General features: G+C 37.9%; 1 protein-coding gene across 1 annotated transcript; it reads right to left on the reverse strand.

The window, feature by feature from the left end:
• Positions 1–333: 333 nt before the first annotated feature.
• Positions 334–8,503, reverse strand: kcna1b (potassium voltage-gated channel, shaker-related subfamily, member 1b). The gene is made up of 2 exons (XM_088644697.1): positions 7,793–8,503; positions 334–7,474 (listed from the first exon to the last, which is right to left on the reverse strand). The coding sequence occupies exon 2, from the start codon at positions 7,118–7,120 to the stop codon at positions 5,642–5,644; it is 1,479 nt and encodes a 492-aa protein (XP_088500823.1). The 5' UTR covers positions 7,121–7,474; positions 7,793–8,503; the 3' UTR covers positions 334–5,641.
• Between the last annotated feature and the right edge of the window lie 11,783 nt (positions 8,504–20,286).

Consider the following 20,286-nt stretch of genomic DNA (forward strand, 5'->3'; position numbering starts at 1 on the left):
TACCAACCACTAGGGCAGAAATAATTTATTTTACTTATTAACTAATCTGCTTGTTCAGTTCCTGATTTTCTCCATTTTAATGACCCACCATTAGTAACAATATTTTTTTAACACCTGCAGAATATTAGTAATGGTGTAATTTGTATTTGTTTTTGAAGTAGCAAATTCTCGTAAAACAAATCTCAGATGTGTAAAAAGCAGATCGTAATCCATCTAATCCAAAGGAATGGGCATAAGGGAAAATCTAATTGACTGCTTTTGGGGGGTGAGGGTTGTAGAGGCAGTTAGTGGTCAAATGTACCCTAGAAGTGAAGGAATTAAAAGACCCGATAATCAATCTTTAAAAATGTCTTTAATTGGATGCTCTTTAAGAAGAAATTAGAAGTGACAAAAACAATGATTACCTTTGCATAGATCTTAGTCTATGCATTCAACAACATATAACAAACTCATTTAAATTGCAGTTTCCTGAATGTAGAAAAAACAACATAAGATAAAAGGTACAAATATTTAACATCCTCCCAGAAAGTGCAATAACTTACAAAGTCTCTCATGAATACACCAGGTACAGATTTCCTGCAGTTGAAGTGCTCTAGGCTCCCTGGCAACACACTGTGAATTATTTGTTTGAATTGCCTGGCATTGCTATTTTAGAAAGGATTTGGTTTTTTAAATGGATTTATATGGACCCAGGACAATCATATCGCCATCAGTTCAAAAAAATCTCTGACTGTACCATGTTTGTGGAAAATTGATGGAGTCTTGCTTTTGGGGTTCGAAAAGATCAGCAAGGTTATAAAATAATGGAAATATTTGAGATTTTTTTTTAGCTATCATAATAAAGTGAATTACAGTAAGGAGAAACTGTAACTGTTTTGACAGTTGACAGCTGTCGTCTGTCCTTGGTTTTGGATAGAAAATCGCATGCAGTGTTATTTCAGCCATGCAGTTCTATAATGTGCAGGATGCTATTAAGATTTGAATAAAAAAGTAGTGGTTATGAGTAGTTGTTATATGTAATAAGAATATACAATGAAAATTAAAATTGTTTGAGATGTAACCTTTTCTTCAGCTGTAACTTAAGGGACAAAAGGAAGCAGACAGGCTTGAGAGAGGTTTTACAGCAATTAGATTATGAACATACACATACTGTATAAATTAAACCTCTGTCTGCTTTTTTACCTGACATTAAAAATGCACAGGGTCTGTGATGGGCATAGCTTTAAAATTACAATACAGAACAGAAGCTTTTGGTGTTTCTGCTGATCACAATTTTTCAACTGTACAGTATATATCACCAACTTTTAAACAATTCAGTGACCAAATGCCATCAATTAAATTACAGAAATATGGAAATGTAACATTTTCACTTTGCAACATCCTCTTTCTTCAAAACCCAGAATATACAAGTTAGACACAATCATTACTGTGATATTTAAAAGCTTTTAACACATTCAATGTAAAGGGATATGCTGGATTTCAATTTCAGCCGAGCAAGCATATATTTTCTTAGAGGTGTATTTAAAACACAACAAATGTTACTGGCTTCAATACTCATTTGTTGCATTTTAAAGCCTCTCAGTCTCTCAGTACACAGTATCTTATTTTTACTCTAATACAATGGTTTTGAGTTACTTATTATGTAACATTTTTCACATTTGTTTCTAATAATCAAAAATAAAAATGTAACTAACATATAAAAATATTGTTCTATATCATTTTCTATTTTGTTGTTTCCATTTTTTACTAATTGGAATATTAGAATTTTTAATTTTTAAAAACATTAGAGATTCTGTGCTTTATTATATCCCAACTCATATACACCGTCAAGATAATCCTTTCATATATTTACAATTAAAGTCATTATGAATTATCTAAATCAACATTTTAACTCAATTTTACAGGTTTTATGGTTGTACCTAACATATGTAGCAATTATGGTAAAATAAAACTATTAACCCAGACTGTATTTTCTTTTATAAAATAAAAATCTGTTCAGTATCCGTCTTTTTAAAAAAATGTTAATACCTTCTTTCACAACCAGAAATAATTTAATGAATTAACATCAGAATAAACATTATTGTAATAAAATATTGGGATATACTACTGTACTGTATATCACAGATATGTATATATCTCTATGTAAAAATTCTCTATAACCCTGTGAATTAAATGGCATAATGCTCTGATAATCATAATGATATTATAACTTTATAGTTCCATGACTTTAAAGGTATTCTTAGGGGGAATGGGTCCTCTTGAGCAGAATATATGGTCAATTATATTGAGGTGAATTACTCTGTAAACTTTCTAAACATTTCTGGGCTGACTAAAAGGGACATTTGTGTACAAATGTTACATTTTAGTATATTTTGTGGAAAATAGTACAAATGTCAAAAACTTTTTAGAATGCTTGCCCATCAAATCTACTGCATTGAAGGCTCTCCTAAATGCACGGCTTCTTTTAAAGTTGAAATAGTTTGGTGATGGACCCATATCAACAGGTAAACCCATACAAAGACAAAAGTGGTGTATGTAACTGCAAAGGAAAACACCTGATAGCTCCAACTTCTGGAAGATATTGATATCAGTGCGTTATTAATGGGCAATTGATTGAATATTTTACAAAACATTGATATTAAAATTTAAAAAGGGTTGTAATTCAAGTGCAATATTTTACTTACAATATTATTTTGTTGTATTTTATTTCTTTTAAGTGTGGGTAAATTTGCAATGTCTTTGGGTTTGTTAATTGGATTTTGGATTGTTCATAGTATACATTTCATTTTAAGCTATTGATTAAATGAAAAACTAAATGGTTTCATAATATAACTTTTAGTTATTTAGAAATGGAAATCTACTACTGTACATAATTTTAAGATGCATATCTTACTCTAAACCTTAACTTCATTATGAATTAAAACACTTTATGGGGTAAATAGTGCTTCTATTATTAATACAGTATATCAGGTGTACATTTAAGTCCCTGCAACATTTGAACCTCTGTAGTGCAATTGTTCAGCGCTTTTGCCACCACTGCTTCACCAAGGACACATGCCTGTTGTGCACAAGAATCAGATTATTTCATGACCAATGTCTCATTTTCTCCTGTGCCAAAAATGTATGAAAAAGTTACAGCTTCATCTTCTACGGATTTCCTTATCCATATCCACATCCACACCAAACACAATGCATTCTTATTTAGATGCAGCCAGCTCTAACCTATCCTGAGGTGCAATTAAATACTAAATCCAACAAGAGTTTGTGAGAGATTATTATGGCTCTCACAGCTTTGGACAGGTCTTTTTAAAACTATTGGATCAAGCGCGGAAATCAAATAAAAATTAGGCTTTTTCCAATATTCAGTTTTTTCCAATATGTGGACAACTAGGCCATAGGTTTATTGGAGATTTTTCAGTGAAACTGTCCTCTTGTCCTCTTTTATCCAGTAGTTTCAAGCATTCGAAAGGTTTGTGATTTTCTTTTGCTTTTTCTCTCCACATCCATACTCATCATCACTTCAGCAGACACGAAATCACAAGTCAGGTTACCCTCCATCACTCACAGCTCTTCACTGTGCTCCGTCAGGAGACGTTAATAATTGTTGGATAAGTGCTTACTAAATTAAATATTCTGGGTAAACCATAGGTTCAATTGCAGTTGGCCATCAAAGGAAACATAAGTGATTAAAATCACAGATGAACCCAGTTTCTACATTTTACCAAGCGGAATCACATGCACTGCACTGTCATTCATAACCACATTGAGGTAGACAACAGAAAGGCTTAAAATGGTATGATGCAAATCAAAAGGGTGGATGCTGGTAAGCACATGAGCATTTACTGTATGTTTGTTTTAATTAGGCCTATTTACAAGGAGTCAGTAAAACGGTGCATGACAGTCACCGCAACATGCTAAGTAATCAAAATCTAACTGGATTCCTCAGTCAGCCATTCAAATGATCCTGAATCCAGCCCTTTGCTTCTCTCCGGTTCTGTGTTGTGTGTAGACATCCTGTGTCCTGTCTGTCTCGTGCTTGACACGTCTGAGATGACACATTCATCAATTCTGGCCTTTGTTCTCAGAACTGTTGAGTGGATGTACTGTTTTATTTCTGTCATTCTCTTTAGGATATAGATGGATCTATAGTGCATTATACAGTAGTTAATGAAGAAACTGAGACAGGACTGCTTTGCTTTTTTTCCCTATTGTACATGGAGGCACTTTCAATGATCCACTGTGTAAGAGGGTTAAAGGCACTAGCAACTAACTCAAGTAATGTTGCCATTTTCTTTTCTGCAAAGTGTATTGGGGAACAAAAATTCAAATATTGAACTAATGAATACTGTAAAATCAATTGCAATATGGATGCATCATTTACATAATACAGTATATCTAATTTTTGCATTCTGAGAATGTCCATGCACGACACCACTGAAGTAATATTGAATGTAGTTTACCAAGTAGTGCCAATTATGAGTATAAGTGTTTTGATTTGTTCTTCTCTCATTAAAAAAGTCTGCAGTCCCAGGAAAGTCTGGGATATGTTCAGCCACAGTTCAGACAAAGTGAGGACATGAACCCACTCATTTCCCTGACAATAACCAGGAAAATCATCCGGTCCTTCGGAAGTTCCTCTATTACAACAAGCTGTTTAATACTGACGTCATGCATTAAATATACTAGGATACATAGTACCTTAGTCAAATTGTCCATAATGCTGAGTATTTTAACATGCTATGATCTCCAAAAGTTACTGTTCCCATAAGGTTTAACATTCAGCACTTAAATTCTTTAAATTATTTATAATTTAAATAATCAATAACCAGTGCACTTTTGGTGAAAGCAAATGAGGAAAAAAAAACTCAGAAGGTTGGGATCAAACTAAAACCTATTTCCCATTATATGAGGTAATGTTTCACGCATGCCAATATTAAACGAAGAGTATCAGAACATGCTTACATTTCATTTTTTTTCCATTGTGCTGTCTTGCATCTAAAGGGCATGTCATTGTACCCATTTTGTAAGATTTGAGTTACAGCATCTGCAGGAAAATAGCAGCATTGCAGATGTCCGGGAGACTTCTTATACTATAAATTCGCAGCAACAGACCAGTCTTTTTTTCGGATAAGGTGCTTTGCTGGTCGGCATGTCTCAAGTAATGACATCACCTATCACAAGGGAATAAGTAGATCGATAACTGCAGATGCTTGCATGTTTCAGCAGAACTGAGAATTCTGATGCACTTTCCTGGATGCACTGTGCAACTTGCTGAAATTTACTGTAATCCATGCATAACTTACTTTAAAATGATCACGTTGTTTGTTTTGACGAGCAAATAATGGAAGTCCTTGTTAAGGGTTGTACAACTTCTTATAATAAACCTAGTTAAAATATTTTCCCATTGTATATACCAACTTGAAGAATCCCATTTAAAAATAAATGAAAATATTAATCTTTCACGTATCCTGAAAGCTTGTTGTTGTTGTTGTTGTTTTTTTGTCTTTTTCTTTAAATCGCTGAGCATAATAATCGCAATGCAAGAACGCATTAACGAGGTAAATAAAGCATTCAGATATGATTACAGTATCTACAAAGTGACAGTGTCACTTGGGTCCGAGCTGCTAATGTTTCTTTTTTTTTAAACGTCAGTTAGCAGCTTGCTTTTGTTAACACAGTTTTGGTTGGCTACGGTGCAGTTGCCAGTTCTGAGGTTTGCCTCTCTAAAATTGTCTATGCTATTGTTTATGTCCTCATCGATTTCCATGTACTCGGACTTGCTGACAGTAGACGAACTACGGCGACTCGAATTTGTGTCAGATGCGATGTTCGGGTTGCTAACATGTAGCAATTGTGCCTGTTCTTCCCCTTCCGTCTCTCTGTGATAGAAGTAATTAAAGTTGGACACAATTACAGGCACGGGCAATGCAATCGTCAGCACTCCGGCAATGGCACACAGCGACCCCACGATTTTACCCCCAATTGTAACAGGGTACATGTCCCCATAACCCACGGTTGTCATAGACACCACAGCCCACCAGAAAGCGTCCGGGATGCTGGAGAAGTAGGAATCCTTCTCTTCTGCTTCTGCAAAATATACTGCACTGGAGAACAAGATGACACCGATGAAAAGGAAAAATATCAACAGTCCCAGTTCCCGCATACTGGCTTTGAGAGTCTGTCCCAAGATTTGAAGTCCCTTGGAGTGTCTGGAGAGTTTAAAGATTCTGAAAACTCTGACCAGACGGATCACCCTGAGAATTGCTAGAGACGTCGCCTGCTCTCCCTTCTGCTCTTTCCCGTCTTGCTCTTCTGCCATCTCAGTGCCAAGCGTGATAAAATACGGGATAATGGCCACTATATCAATGAAGTTCATTATGTTCTTAAAGAAGTCCGCCTTGCTAGGACAAGCAAAAAACCGAACTACCAATTCAAAAGAGAACCAGATAATGCAGAGAGTCTCCACAATGAAGAAAGGGTCAGTGAAGATATTTGGTTTGTAGTAGAAGGTACTGTTCCCTATAGTTTGTATCCTCCCTGCAGGGTCGTCTTTTAGTTCAGGTAGAGTCTCCAAACAAAATATAACAATTGATATCAGAATCACCATTACAGATACAATAGCAATCCCCCTCGCTGGTCCAGAACTCTCCGGGTGCTCAAATAAAAGCCAGATTTGGCGTTGAAATTCCTTCTCGGGCAAAGGGCGTTCTTCCTCCCTGATGAAACCCTCATCCTCGCGAAATTTTTCCATTGCCTCCTCCCCGAGCTCATAAAACTTTATCTCTTCAGAAAACATATCCAAAGGTACGTTAACCGGTCTTCTTAACCGGCCTCCCGATTGGTAATAGTACAGGATGGCGTCAAAACTAGGACGGTTTCTGTCAAAGAAATATTCATTTCTTAGGGGATCGAAGTACCGCATCCTTTTCTTGGGGTTACCCAGTAAGGTGTTGGGGAACTGGGCAAGTGTTTTTAGTTGAGTCTCGAAGCGCAGCCCGGCTATATTGATAACCACTCGCTCACAGCATTCGTGATCATCGTGGTCTGGTGGGTAGCTGTCTTGTGGGTGCCCGGGCAAGGCAGACGTCTCATCCATGTTATCTCCTGCCACAACTGTCATCCTGGCTGTCGAATCTTTTAATACTGCAGGAGATACGTCTTCTGTTCAGCCCGCGTCAGCAGGCTTCCAGTTTTTATTATATGTGTCGTCTTCGACTTGCTCTTTTGTTTGCGGGTTCCCCTTTTTAGGGGATAGCTTTGCTTCGCTTCAGTGCGGTTCCCCAGCTATCCGCGCTGACTCGACCATTGCTTCTCTGTGCTGCTGCTCCTGCTGCTGCTGCTGTTACTGTCACCCAGTAGGAGAAAAAATGGATCGAACAGAAGAGATCTTTGCCAGATCAGCAGTTTCGGCTGCCTGTTTTTTTTTCTTTATGCTGTAGACCTAAGGTGGCCAAAGCGCAAACTGTACAGGATGCTGCGGAATACAAAAAAATCGGAGAAAAAAAACATTTATTTCTTCTTCTTTGAAAGACGTTCAAAATCCCATACAGTTCACTGGAACGAGCCGTGCATATTTTTACTGCATAGAGCTCTGCACAAGTTTCAGATCTACAGCCCACCCACACTCCTCAAACTAAATCCCGCATATGCTAACATCTCATTTTAGCCAAACAGCTGCATCATCGTTAGGGACTTCAGGGTAGTACAGAAGTAAGGTCTCTTTTTGTGCGTTTCTTATTATTAATATTAATATTATTATTATTATTTCGTCATCATCCTTAATTCACCTTACCTCCGGTTAATCTTGTAAGACACTGTGCAGGAATGCGTCGACTCCGTGGACACCGAAAGCCAAAGCTAGAACTTTGCACTCCCTGCTTTGTTTTAATATGGCTATCGCTTTACACTGCGCTATCTAGGAGCTTTCCTGAAATATTAATAGACTATATTGTCTTAGTACATGTCTACGGCATTTTAACGTCATTATTTCCTAAGTTTAATCAGAACAACCGAGCCACCTCACCGGCAAAAGTATCGAAGTGTTGCATCTTACATTAAAGCAATATAAAAGCCCGAGAGACAGACGAGAGAGCAGAGACAAAACCAAACACGAAATCCACTGGATCTATTGACCTCAGCCCAGCTGCACCATTTTAGCATAATGTCCTATACAGCGAGAGAAGTGATGATGGTGCGATTGGGAAGGCTGAATACATTAAGGGCAATAAGCGAACTCTTTTGCCATTTCTTGACGTTGCAGCATCAGCAGAAATTGGAGAGCTTTTCCTGTTTGGTGCAGATAAGATAACGAACGTCCCAAGGTACTGTACACCGATATCTCAGTACAGTTTCAGAAGGTGAACGAAAGCGGGACTTTAAAAGGGAACGGATTGAGAGCAAAAATAATAAAAATAAAAAGGCATTTATAAAGACAGTCTACCGCATTACTTAACATACAGTATACAGGACTATAAAGTACTGGGGAAAGAGAGTGGTGTGTGAGCGAGGGATAGAGTGCGTGAAATTGTGTGTTGGGAGGGGGGTGGGAGGGGGGTTAGACGCAATGCAGACCGGCTGTGCTAAACACACGTTGCCACTAGTGCATCCTACACCATAAAAAAAACAACATTGCATAGTACAAGACAGCGCTGCTGTACAAATATGGGTTTGTAGAATCACCGAGGCGGCTGTAGTGGTGTCTCACCGTGTACTGTATGTTACTCTCGACGATGACAAAGGTGGAGTGACATGGATTTAAATACATGTATGAAATAAAGATAGGTTTAGGGGGTTTACGACAACGTAAAATAAACCGAGATACTGTATACAGTTTATATAATACTACTACGGACGTTTTATCATGTTATGCAACCCCCAGTTCAACATACTGTACAATATATCAAGACAGTAAATTCACTACTATTTATATTATGTTCTCCCACAGACAAAGGTCAGGCTTATTATTTTAATTTACTGCAATTCTGTCATGCTTTATCAGTATTTAATTAAAAATAGCAGCGTATTTCAGAATAGTTTTACTTGCAGTTTGCTAAAGCAGCACTAGGGAACATCCAGCATTATTGACCATACAGTAGGTACTGTACAATGAACCTTGTTTTTATTTTTTCTTTCTACTGTATGTGTGCAGTAGGAATATCGCTAGGTAGGTCAATCCTTAAATATACATGTACTCATCATATACACAGACATGATGCTCTAGAAGCCCGAATCCTTATAAAACTATTTTTAATGGAAAGGTCAGAAGTAGTGGGCCAGGTCATACTGTAGCACACAGATGAAATACTTAATTTCCTTAAAATCGCTAATTTCCGCACCTAAAGGAAACAACTATAAATAGAGAAATGTGTTATAATCAGCAGGTTTAGCATGCTCTCCTTAAATAGCACAGATAATACTTCCACTACAGACACTGGCATTGAAAGCAGCATTTGTGTTACCTTACACCATGCCACAGAAACTGGATATTTACAGTAATTTATGATGGTGTGTATTAGAAAGTAAAAAAAAAAATCAGTGTTGAAAGATACAAAATCTAGTGATTATATGAATATCAGGACTTTTAAAGTCAGAAACTATTCACATTTTTGGGAGGTTGTTCTTCCATGCATGGATTGAAAAGTGAAAATATCTTGAAAAGTATTGTTTAGCCAATTTGAGGTATAGAAAATGAGGTTTGGTGGATGTTTTGGTTTAAGAATGGGATTGAAGGAATGCAGTTCAGTCTTCGGCCGTTCCACAGGTGGTGGTCTGGCACCCATTCAACATGTTTCTGCTACTGAAACCATGGCGTTCATCACCTTTTTGCGCACAAAAATGAGCAGTTGTCTGTTTCAAATTATATTGATTATTCGACTGACCAAGCTAATTTTACCATGTGATTTATTGTTCAGTTGTGAAAAGGATGGCTCATGCTGTTGCTCAGGACATTGATGCATGGCCTTAATTCCAAATTATTCTCATAGTCTACGATGCAATTGACCATATTAGCAGGATGACCCTAAATAACCCAACATACAGTAACTGGAGAAACGTTTAGAACTAATAAAATGGGAAAAATCAGCACCATGGACAGCACACTTTTCAGCAGCCTATAAATTGACCTTTGCCAGTAAACACAACAAATAGCATCCATATACACTGTCAGGTATATTCATGCCATGTTGATATACTGTAATATGCATTTCACTTCTTGTGATATTCATCAGTTAATAGAGCACCATTGATTGTTACACATATGCAGCCCATCAGTTATATATATATAATATATGTTTTAAAGGGCTTCTTTAGAAAAAAAAAACATGGTTTTCCCCATCTTCATGTATGATGATTATAATACATATAATCATATAAATTATTACAATACTCACAATACCTCACCTTACCCTATGTTATTAAACTGCAGATAGAAAATGATTTAATTTGATAATTTCCTATTTAATTATCTTTATTTTTAATTGTACTTATTTTAAGGTATTGGACAGTATTGGACAGAAATCTAAGATTGACATTCTCTTGCCCATCGGCATTATACAATTAAAAGATCTTTAGTTCAGGGTATTACTGATATATTTAAGTACTAAATGCTTTTTGCTGGTGACTAGTGCTTTCAGTTGTGCACTAGTCAACTATTATTACAGGTATATTGTAGTTTAGTACTGTTTTCTGTACATCTTTAATGGTCCTGTTACTAACTACTGATTTAATTTTGAATAAAGAGCTACTGAATCATAAGATCTGGTGTTACAATTGTGTTGCTCCATTGAGTAGTACTGCATGCTTCGTTGATTCAGATGCTTTGTACAGTGCAATATTGCCACTCTATGCTACAGCAATAAAGTGGAGGAATCCCTTGCAGACAACAGTGGATACAGTAGACAGGCGGTGCTAGAGAACAGATAATAAGAAATGAATCCAGCAAGAATCTCTAGTCCATTACCACTTTCCTTCAGAGTCATTAACAAAGTAAAGCACCTCAGGGAGAGTGGGGGGAGGCTTGCACTGGATCATGGGTCTTAAAGGCACAGTTAGTCCCATTAAAAAGCCAATACTCACTCCATTCGGTGGAACATTGTTATATACAGTATGTTTTATTTTTTATTTAAATCATAAGTCCTGTATTTTACATGCATCTACAATATAAATATAATGTATGTATTCTTCCATTATAAAAGGAATAGTCTTAGAGGAATAGTCCTCACACCTGAAGAAGGCCCCACGGCCGAAACGTTGTGTTTTCTTTCTTCTTCTTTTCAGCATGGAATAAACCTATTACTTGTTCCTGAGGAACGGACTATAGCTAAGATACAAGTAATAGGTTTATTCCATGCTGAAAAAAAGAAGAAAGAGAACACAAAGTTTCGGCCGTTGACACCTGAAGAAGGCTCCACGGCCGAAACGTTGTGTTCTCTTTCTTCTTTTTTTCAGCATGGGATAAACCTATTACTTGTTCCTTTGCAGCCTATGCATGCTGACGCAGCTACCCACCTGAACTACTATAGCTAAGATATTTGAGCTCTGTAGCACTCTTTATTCCAGTAACAGTTTCCAAATGCATTTAAAGTTCTTACCTTGTCCTCCAAAAATAATTTCAGTGCATTGATCTCAGTTTTCTCTTTTGCTTTTGTGATCTATGATCTTAGATAAACTCAGATTAAATTTTGAGAGACTTCAAAGAATATGGATTTTGTAGAAACACCTCTAGTCCATTACAGAATCTCTAGTCTCTGTACTGTTTCTCTGGAAGTGAAAGAGTACTAACTGAGATACAGAACAGCGTGGATCTAAAATGTGACATTTCTGCTCAGAGAGCACATTGTCTAGTGTTAAATCATGAGCAGATATAAAAATCAAATTCACAGTGTTCCTCCAGAGATACACACATTTTCATATTTATAAATTATTCAAATCTGAACTACAGAGTGTGCAGAACACATAAATGTGCATACAGGATATAAAACAAATCATCAACTAAGATATAATATTGCAGTGTATCTGTCAAAATCATCAGATTTTATCTCAGTTTCAGGAACTGCAAAATGAATTTATTGAAATACTAAGATGCTGTACTGCCTGTGTCAAATAAGGATATATACTGTATAGTAGTAACAATTGTTTGATATACTGTAGGACGATATGCTTGGATGGCATTTTTACATGGTATTTTAGTATGAATGAATCGAAAGAGAATAGACACTGGTTGATTTCTGAACATTTGGCACTGTTGCAGATGTGCTGTGATCAATGATGTTGCTAGGAAGCTTCAAACAGAAGAATGTCTGTATGTATAGTAGCATGCAGAACATGTCTCTCCATGGCAACAGGGATACAGCTTTTCTACTGGGATGAAAACCTAGTGCTTTTGACTTCACATTCACAAATACACAAACTGAAATACAGCTCATAAGATATCAAACCTTTTCTTTTCTTCTTTTTTAGAAGAAAATCTGAAAAGAGACAGCAGATCTATCCACAGAACACTTTTGCCATACGGAATTACACTGTACATATTGCAGCAACAGCAACTAGAGCATCACAAACAATTTGATCATATTGACCAACATAAAATAATAGTAGGAATAACCTTAAATAACAATGGGACCTAACAAAACATTAATAAATCCAACAAACACCAATCTTCAAAGCAGCTCAAATTAAACCCATTGCTGATGTGTATTATCTACCTGTAAAGTGTTGTGTTTCTCGAATTAGATTCATAACCCTAGGAATAAACAGTACTCCCAGCACTCCCATTATTAATAAGATGTTTGCTTCATGTCTCATCATAAATGCAACTCTGCCAACAATGTAGGATTTCCTTTAAAAGAAAAAAAAAATAGTGGGGCATTTTGGTTTATCTAGAAGGAAGAGTGCCATCTGCTGGTCCAATAAAACAATGTACAAAACCAACTTAATTTGCATCCTGATTGCCAGCCAACAGACAGTAAGAAGCAGTAAGGACACTACCTTAGTTTCTTAGTTCTGATAAGCACTTCGACTTTCCAAGGCCATATGGTAACTAATCTGAAATGAATGTACAGTATCAAATCTAAAAGTGCTGTGTTTTTCAGAAAATGTCTTTTCACAGTGGACTTATACATCATGGACAAAACATCGATTAATTCTTAAATCTACAGGTGTGATAGGTAGAACGCTGTTTCTTTAAATAGATATTACAACTACACCTTTCAATTCAAACACATAATGATGACATTCCTTTAATCCAATGCCATTATTATCAATTGATTAATGCAGTTAAAGCTATATACTGTATTTAGTCATCTGCTTTCAGATACAAATAAGCCATTGGTACTGTATGTACTGTGCATCACTATAATGAGATTTTTATGATGAATTATGTTTGTGAATTTGCAGTCTCTATACTGTCATGTGTGTGTGTTTAGTTTGGTATAAATTGGACAAACAGGCATTTCCCTTAATTAGATTAGTTTAACCTTCAATTAGCAGCCTGGATTCAAGAGACAAAATCAATAGATCAAGAGTACAGAGAGGCTATTGCCTGCTCTGGCATCCTGTGTGTATGTTAAGTGATACAGGGAGGTGATTCAATTCAAAGTGGAACTTTATGTATAATTGACCTGAGATTGAGTTACCAAAGCATGTTAGACAGATAGAAAATTGAAATGTAAGACAATTTAAGAACCAAATTCTGCCAAAGTAGGTTGGAGGGTTTAAAATTCAACTCCCTTAGTACCCTTACCTTTCCAGTCTGCAGTAATCTATTATTACTGATCTTAACTTAAGGTTCCTTGTTGGATTTCACTACTTTTCTCCACTTGGAATGAAACATTCAGATCTCACTTTCATGGGAAAGACAGGAGGGGACAATCCTTTTGAGACATTGCAGTGTACTGTAAATCTACACAGGATATTTCCTCTGCACATGGGAACGCATAACTGAATTGCAATTGGGAGCAGCAGCAACAGCTGCAAATGCACCAGTGGATACTGTCAAGTACCTTATGTAAATGTCTTTTCCCATGTAATTTTATTTCCAGTCATGGCCCATGCTCTTGTCATCTGAAATTCAACACTTACAGTAGTTTGGAGTTCATGGCAGCTTTCCACCTGCATTTATGTTCTTAACACCTTTCATTGTTGTCCTTAGGATTCAAACATTCTCTTCCTATGTTATATCACACAACCCTTACCATTTAAGAACCTAGATCTCAGGAAAAAATACTTTATATACAGTATCAGAAAATCACAGACACAAAAAATGACACAGGAATTGTAAGTGTCTTTGAAAAGCCTGAGTGATGTAACACTACAGGACCTTTAACCTAGTCAAGATTGTCAGTGACTTAATGTTATGCAGCCGTTAAATGTCAGGAGGTCTCTGTAAAAATATTCAAAGGAAGCAAAGATAACCTGGAAATCACAGCTGTAGGCTTACCCATTTGTTATTTTTTTAATTTAAAGGTAATTTTTTGAACAATACTAATGTTTAACCACTTAATCATTCTTGTTGCAGTATGCTCATTGGCATAACCAATTCCAAATAAATGGTCTACATATTTATTTGTACGATTGTAAAAGTACTTTAACATCTTAACATACAGTAAGTCATACAGTAAGTCTCAATGATCCCATCCTCAGATGCTTGATTATTTGCTTTTTTAAACATTTTAGGACCATCCTGTCAATGATGACATGAGCTTTCAAAATGTTTAGCCTAATTTATGAAAGTATTCAACAAACCATGCTGAAAAGCTTGTTACAACCTTGACTTGTTCTGCATCACTTACAAACATGTTGCTGCTTTGTATAATTATAATACAAATTACAACAATAATTGCTTACACTTATATAGCACTTTTCTGGACACTCCATTCAGAGCACTTTACAGGTAATGGGGTCTCTCCTCCACCACCATTGTACACCAGGATGATGCAACAGCAACCATAGTGCGCCAGAATGCTCACCACACACCAGCTATCAGTAGGGAGGAGAACAGAGTGATGAAGACAATTAATAGATGGGGATTATTAGGAGCCCATGAGTGGTAAAGACCAGGGGGAAATTTGGACAGCACACCAGAGTAACACCCCTACTGTTTTCGTGAAACACCCTGGGAGTTTTAGTGACCACAGAGTTAGGACCTCAATTTTATGTAATAATAATAATAATAATAATAATAATAATAATTGCTTACACTTATATAGCGCTTTTCTGGACACTCCACTCAAAGCGCTTTACAGGTAATGGGGACTCCCCTCCACCACCACCAATGTGCAGCATCCACTTGGATGATACGACAGCAGCCATAGTGCACCAGAACGCTCACCACACATCAGCTATCAGTGGGGAGGAGAGCAGAGTAATGAAGCCAATTCATAGAGGGGGATTGTTAGGAGGCCATGATTGATAAAGGCCGAAGGGAAATTTGGCCAGGACGCCGGGGTTACACCTCTACTCTTTTCGAGAAACGATCTGGGATTTTTAATGACCACAGAGAGTCAGGACCTCGGTTTTACGTCTCATCCGAAGGACAGCGCCTGTTTACAGTATAGTGTCCCCGTCACTATACTGGGGCATTAGGACCCACATGAGCCGCAGGGTGAGCGCCCCCTGCTGGCCCCACTAACACCTCTTCCAGCAGCAACCTTAGTTTTTCCCAGGAGGTCTCCCATCTAGGTACTGACCAAGCTCACACCTGCTGAGCTTCAGTGGGTTGCCAGGTGTGAGTTGCAAGGTGATATGGCTGCTGGCCATATCACCAGGATGGTCCCTTTTTACAGTATAGTGTCCCCATCACTACACTGGGGCATTAGAACCCACACAGACCACAGGGTGAGCACCCTGCTGGCCCCACTAATACCTCTACCAGCAGCAAAATGTTTTTGCCAAGAGGTCTCCCATCCAGGTACTGACCAGGCTCACACCTGCTTAGCTTGAGTGGGCTAGCAGTTGTGAGTTGCAGGGTGATATGGTTATGTATGTATTATCCAGTATACGAAAAACTGGATAATCTGCACATACAGAGAATATGATCCTCTATTGTATCTTTAAATTAAATGTTATCCACATAAGAGGACATCACAGTCACAAGCATCCCTTCAAGACAAACCGAGACTGTGTTCCAGGGCATCAGATCTCTCTTAAGTTCAGAGATGACGGGGAGCCACTTCTTGATTTCTGGCACATGAGAATAAATTAAAATTAATAAGTGACACAACAGAGAGAGGAACCTCCATTATTCTGATTAGGATATACAGCAGGTAGGAATTCAAGTATTGATATAAAAAAGGTGATAAGAAATGTTCCAAACGTAATCTTAACATCAGAGACATTTGCTGTTTGAACTACTAACACTACTAACCATGTAGAGAACCTCGCAATGAAAATTAGCTGTTTAAAGATTAAGCATACAGGATGTTAATTTCTTTTTTAAGCATTGTCTCTTGCAGGAAGACAATAAGGGATGATGGAAATCCAACCCGTTACTATATTGTTATCAAAGGCTTGAAATTATAAAACACTAAGTCAAAGGGTGCATTATGGCCACAAAAGACTGATCATAAGAAGGCAAAAGTACAATAAATCTATGACACTGTTCCTTTACTAGTAGCTAATTTTCAGTGTGAAATGTGTAAGGAAGTGGATCATTTATCTTCTCTGTAACATTTTAAGAATAATATAGATCCGCACTGTCGATATGCAACTGTACTTGATTTTAAATGTTACAAAATGAATTCCCTAAGAGATTGTTTAGCCCGTCTTTTACTAAATTCTTCACAACATGTCTAACTTGCTATGAAGTATCAACATTTGGTGCCGCATGCAATTTAACATTCACACATGTCTATGCCCAATAAGTGAAGGCACAGATTCGTTGCTTTATATCTGAGATAATTCAGGTGAAAAGTAAAAATGACAAACAGTGACGGAGCAGTCTGTCACTGTGGCAAATGGAACATGTTAGGACAGGGGTGGCAGAAGTTAATGGAGCTTATGTTTTTCTGAAACACCAGTGTGTGCCAGTTCTCACCAATTTACCCTGTTTGTTTCTCAGCCTGCGGGTGCACACACAGGTTGTGGAAAGGAGGGGAAACTAATGGTAGAGAACACTGTTTAGAGAAATGGCACTAAAGAAACAAAGCAGAGTATAGAATGCCACTAGCTTACCTCTTAACAGCACTGCGTGAGAGGAGAAGCCAGTGCCTATTTGTTTGGAAGGGTCCTCAGAAAGGTCAAAAGGTTGCAAACAGATAGGAGACTGGTCATATGCCTGAAATGTAGCTAGTGGAAGATACCATTGCTGGAATGCATGAGAGGGGAAGTTATTAGAGCCTAATGTTATTGCTAAAAATGGCAACCATGTATAGAATATCTAATGAATGTCTGTCCTTTGTATTGTTAAGGATTTCATGTATTTGTGTGTCCAAGTAGTCCTGACTACTGAGCTACAGTATGTGTTGTTAATCTTGTGAATTTTATGTTTTACACCTAGTGTATCCATAATGGTACAGCCCAGATCCTATTGTAAGGGTGTGGCGAGCACTAGGGTTTGTTGGGAGTCAGGAGTTGGTTGTGGTGAGTTAGGGGTTTAGAAATAAGAACAAGATGTGAGTGGATATTATAAAAAGATTGTTCCTTTATTTATTTATTTATTTTTATACTGGGTGAAGAGACCCAGTGAGTGTTTGTGTGGCCAGCTGTGTAAACTTCAATAAAACTGGCCTTTTGGTTTGTGTACTGACTTGCCATCGTGTATTTTTTTCCTCTCTGTGAACAAGATGTCCTACGGCCAACACTACCCACACAGGAGGTGTTTTTGTGACACAGACATGAATTTCTGTCTACCTCACATCTTTTTAATGATCCAGACAGGCATGGTCCTTCATCTCAAAAGAAGTGCTGCACCAAAACAGAAGAAATTCATACATCAGTGCCTTACTGGAAGGCAGGAGAGTGTTGGTGACAAACTGTATTTAAAATATTTCATTTTCATCTACATTGCCGAGAAAAAGCTTGTGATCCCCAAAGGTTGGTCTGTTATCTTGTATGTTGTAGACCTAAAAACATAATCTTCAAACAAGTTCTAATAAAAGACCATGATTGTTACAAAAGTTAACAGCTGAGCAGAAAGTTATCCAGAGACGGAGGTTGTAGCCTGGCTAGGGTCAGAGAGGAAGAGTCCAGCAGGCAGTAGTTAGAGGCCTGAAACAGGCAGAGGTCAGACCAGAGGGTTCCACAGGGCACAGTCCAGGAGACAGGAATCAGAGTCAATAACAAAACTGGGTTGTAAGCCAAGAAGACCAGGAGAGGACTCAGGGAAGCCGAGGCCCTGACAAGTGTAAACCCAATACTGAGCAGAGAGATGAGCGCGAGGCAGGTTAAAGTAGCCAGGAGGAGGGTGTGTGTCTAATTATTTAATTGAAACTGCACTGGAATGTGGAGAGTGTCGGGTCCTCATTGGGCAAGGCTTAACACTCATTGGGCGAGGCATAACAATGATGACCTGGTAAAATGTACAGTATATATTTGATTGTTTAATTATCAGTCATAGCTACGCTCTCATGAAAACCCCTCTAGGTCTGTTCTTTCCTGATGGAAAGTTGTGGCACGAAGGCAGACATTAGCCAGAGCTGTAGATGCCCGCAGATCCTTTGTTGTGACTCTAGGGTTCTTGGTGACTTCCTGGATGTTATTTCCAGGATGCTCTTGGCTACAGTACCTACCATGTGTTGTGTCACCTCTTCTATTCCCATAGTTGACTTACCTGGCATAATATTAGTGTAAATGAACAGGTAAAGGTTCATTCAGTGCTGAAATGTATAAGGTGCAGGAGTTGTTGGGCCTAACAACTGAAGAAATCTTGAAAAACTTTGCTTTTTGCATTACAGTGTGGAATTAATCTTTACTTGCTCCTTTACAGCCGATACACTCTTTTGTAGCTGCCCACTTGATAATATTAATGCAAGTCAATAAAAAATTCTGCTCTCTCCTCTTGCATTCTTTGCAGTTATGCAGTACACAGTACTGTATGTATTGGCAGACTTCCCACCTTCAGATCTCAGAAAATACGCGAGGCTGGGCCTGGTCAGTTCTGGGATGGGAGACCTCAGAGAAACACCAGGCTGCTGCTGTAAGTGATGATAGTGGCTCACTAGGTGACACTCTACCTTTTGGACCAGACTAGTCTTTCCACTGCCTCAGTGTGGTGACCATGGACACTGCTGCAGGAGTGGCTATCCTTCAGATAAGACAATGAATGGAGGTGGTCACTGCTTTCACATTTAACAGCCTTCTTCTGGCTAAATTCTACTCTGGGCTGTACATTGTGCCCTTTTTAAAGGGTCCCTTAAATCAATTGGTGAAGCTTGTCCACCAGTCGGCACCCAGGTGGGTTCTGCACTTCAGTGATCTGTGAAGCTGGTCCTTGTCTGTATGTAAAGTGCTTTGGGATCCTTTGGAATGGAAAGCAATACATGAATACAATTAATAATTAATTCTGCTGTAGTTTAGACATATATGTGAACCTTGTGCGTTGATAACCGAGGGAAGCTGTGTCTTGTGTTACAGAGATTGTGATCAGGATACTCACAGTTGCCAGCAGCAGTAAACACTGGTGACACAAGAAGCAAAATGGACAGGAATTTGGACCAGTAGGGCAATAAGAGCAAAATGCTGATTTGTTCTTTTAGTGTGGTGTTTAAAGGATAAATGGGAATGTTATGTTTTGTGCCACTTTTTCCAGTATTCATTGATTAAAGGTGAGAATAAGAGATAGTTGGCTTTATTATTTAAAAACAAAACACTTATTTAAAGAAATAGCAAAACCTAGAGAGAAAAAATATCCTTTTGTATTTTCAGCCTATCCAGCAAGCTAGCCTCAGAGCAGTTCCCAGACTTCACAGTGCAGCCTAGAGCTCTGTCCAACTCAGCTTTGCGATAGATTTAAACTGTCCACAGTTAAAAGCAAAAAACAACTGGCAACAAACAGCAAAATGAATGTGGCTGACCCCAGGCACTCCGAGCAACAAACATGTCACGCCAACATGTTTTTCTGCATCACTCACCAGAACTGAAAGCTGTATTTTTCACTTAATGCAACCCACTGAAGCAAAAGCACACTTACATTAATAAGTGCTTCAGGCCTTCAGATTTAATCATGACAGAAGCAGCGCATAATCTGCAGGTTAGAATTCCTCTTGAAGATGTAATTCTCAAGCTCTAATATGAAGACAAACCCATCAGACTAACAAACATTGAGTTTATTAAATCTAAATATGGTTTTGTAAT

The sequence above is a fragment of the Lepisosteus platostomus genome, chromosome 9, assembly GCF_059453375.1.
Source record: "Lepisosteus platostomus isolate fLepPlt1 chromosome 9, fLepPlt1.hap1, whole genome shotgun sequence".
Lineage (NCBI taxonomy): Eukaryota > Metazoa > Chordata > Actinopteri > Semionotiformes > Lepisosteidae > Lepisosteus > Lepisosteus platostomus.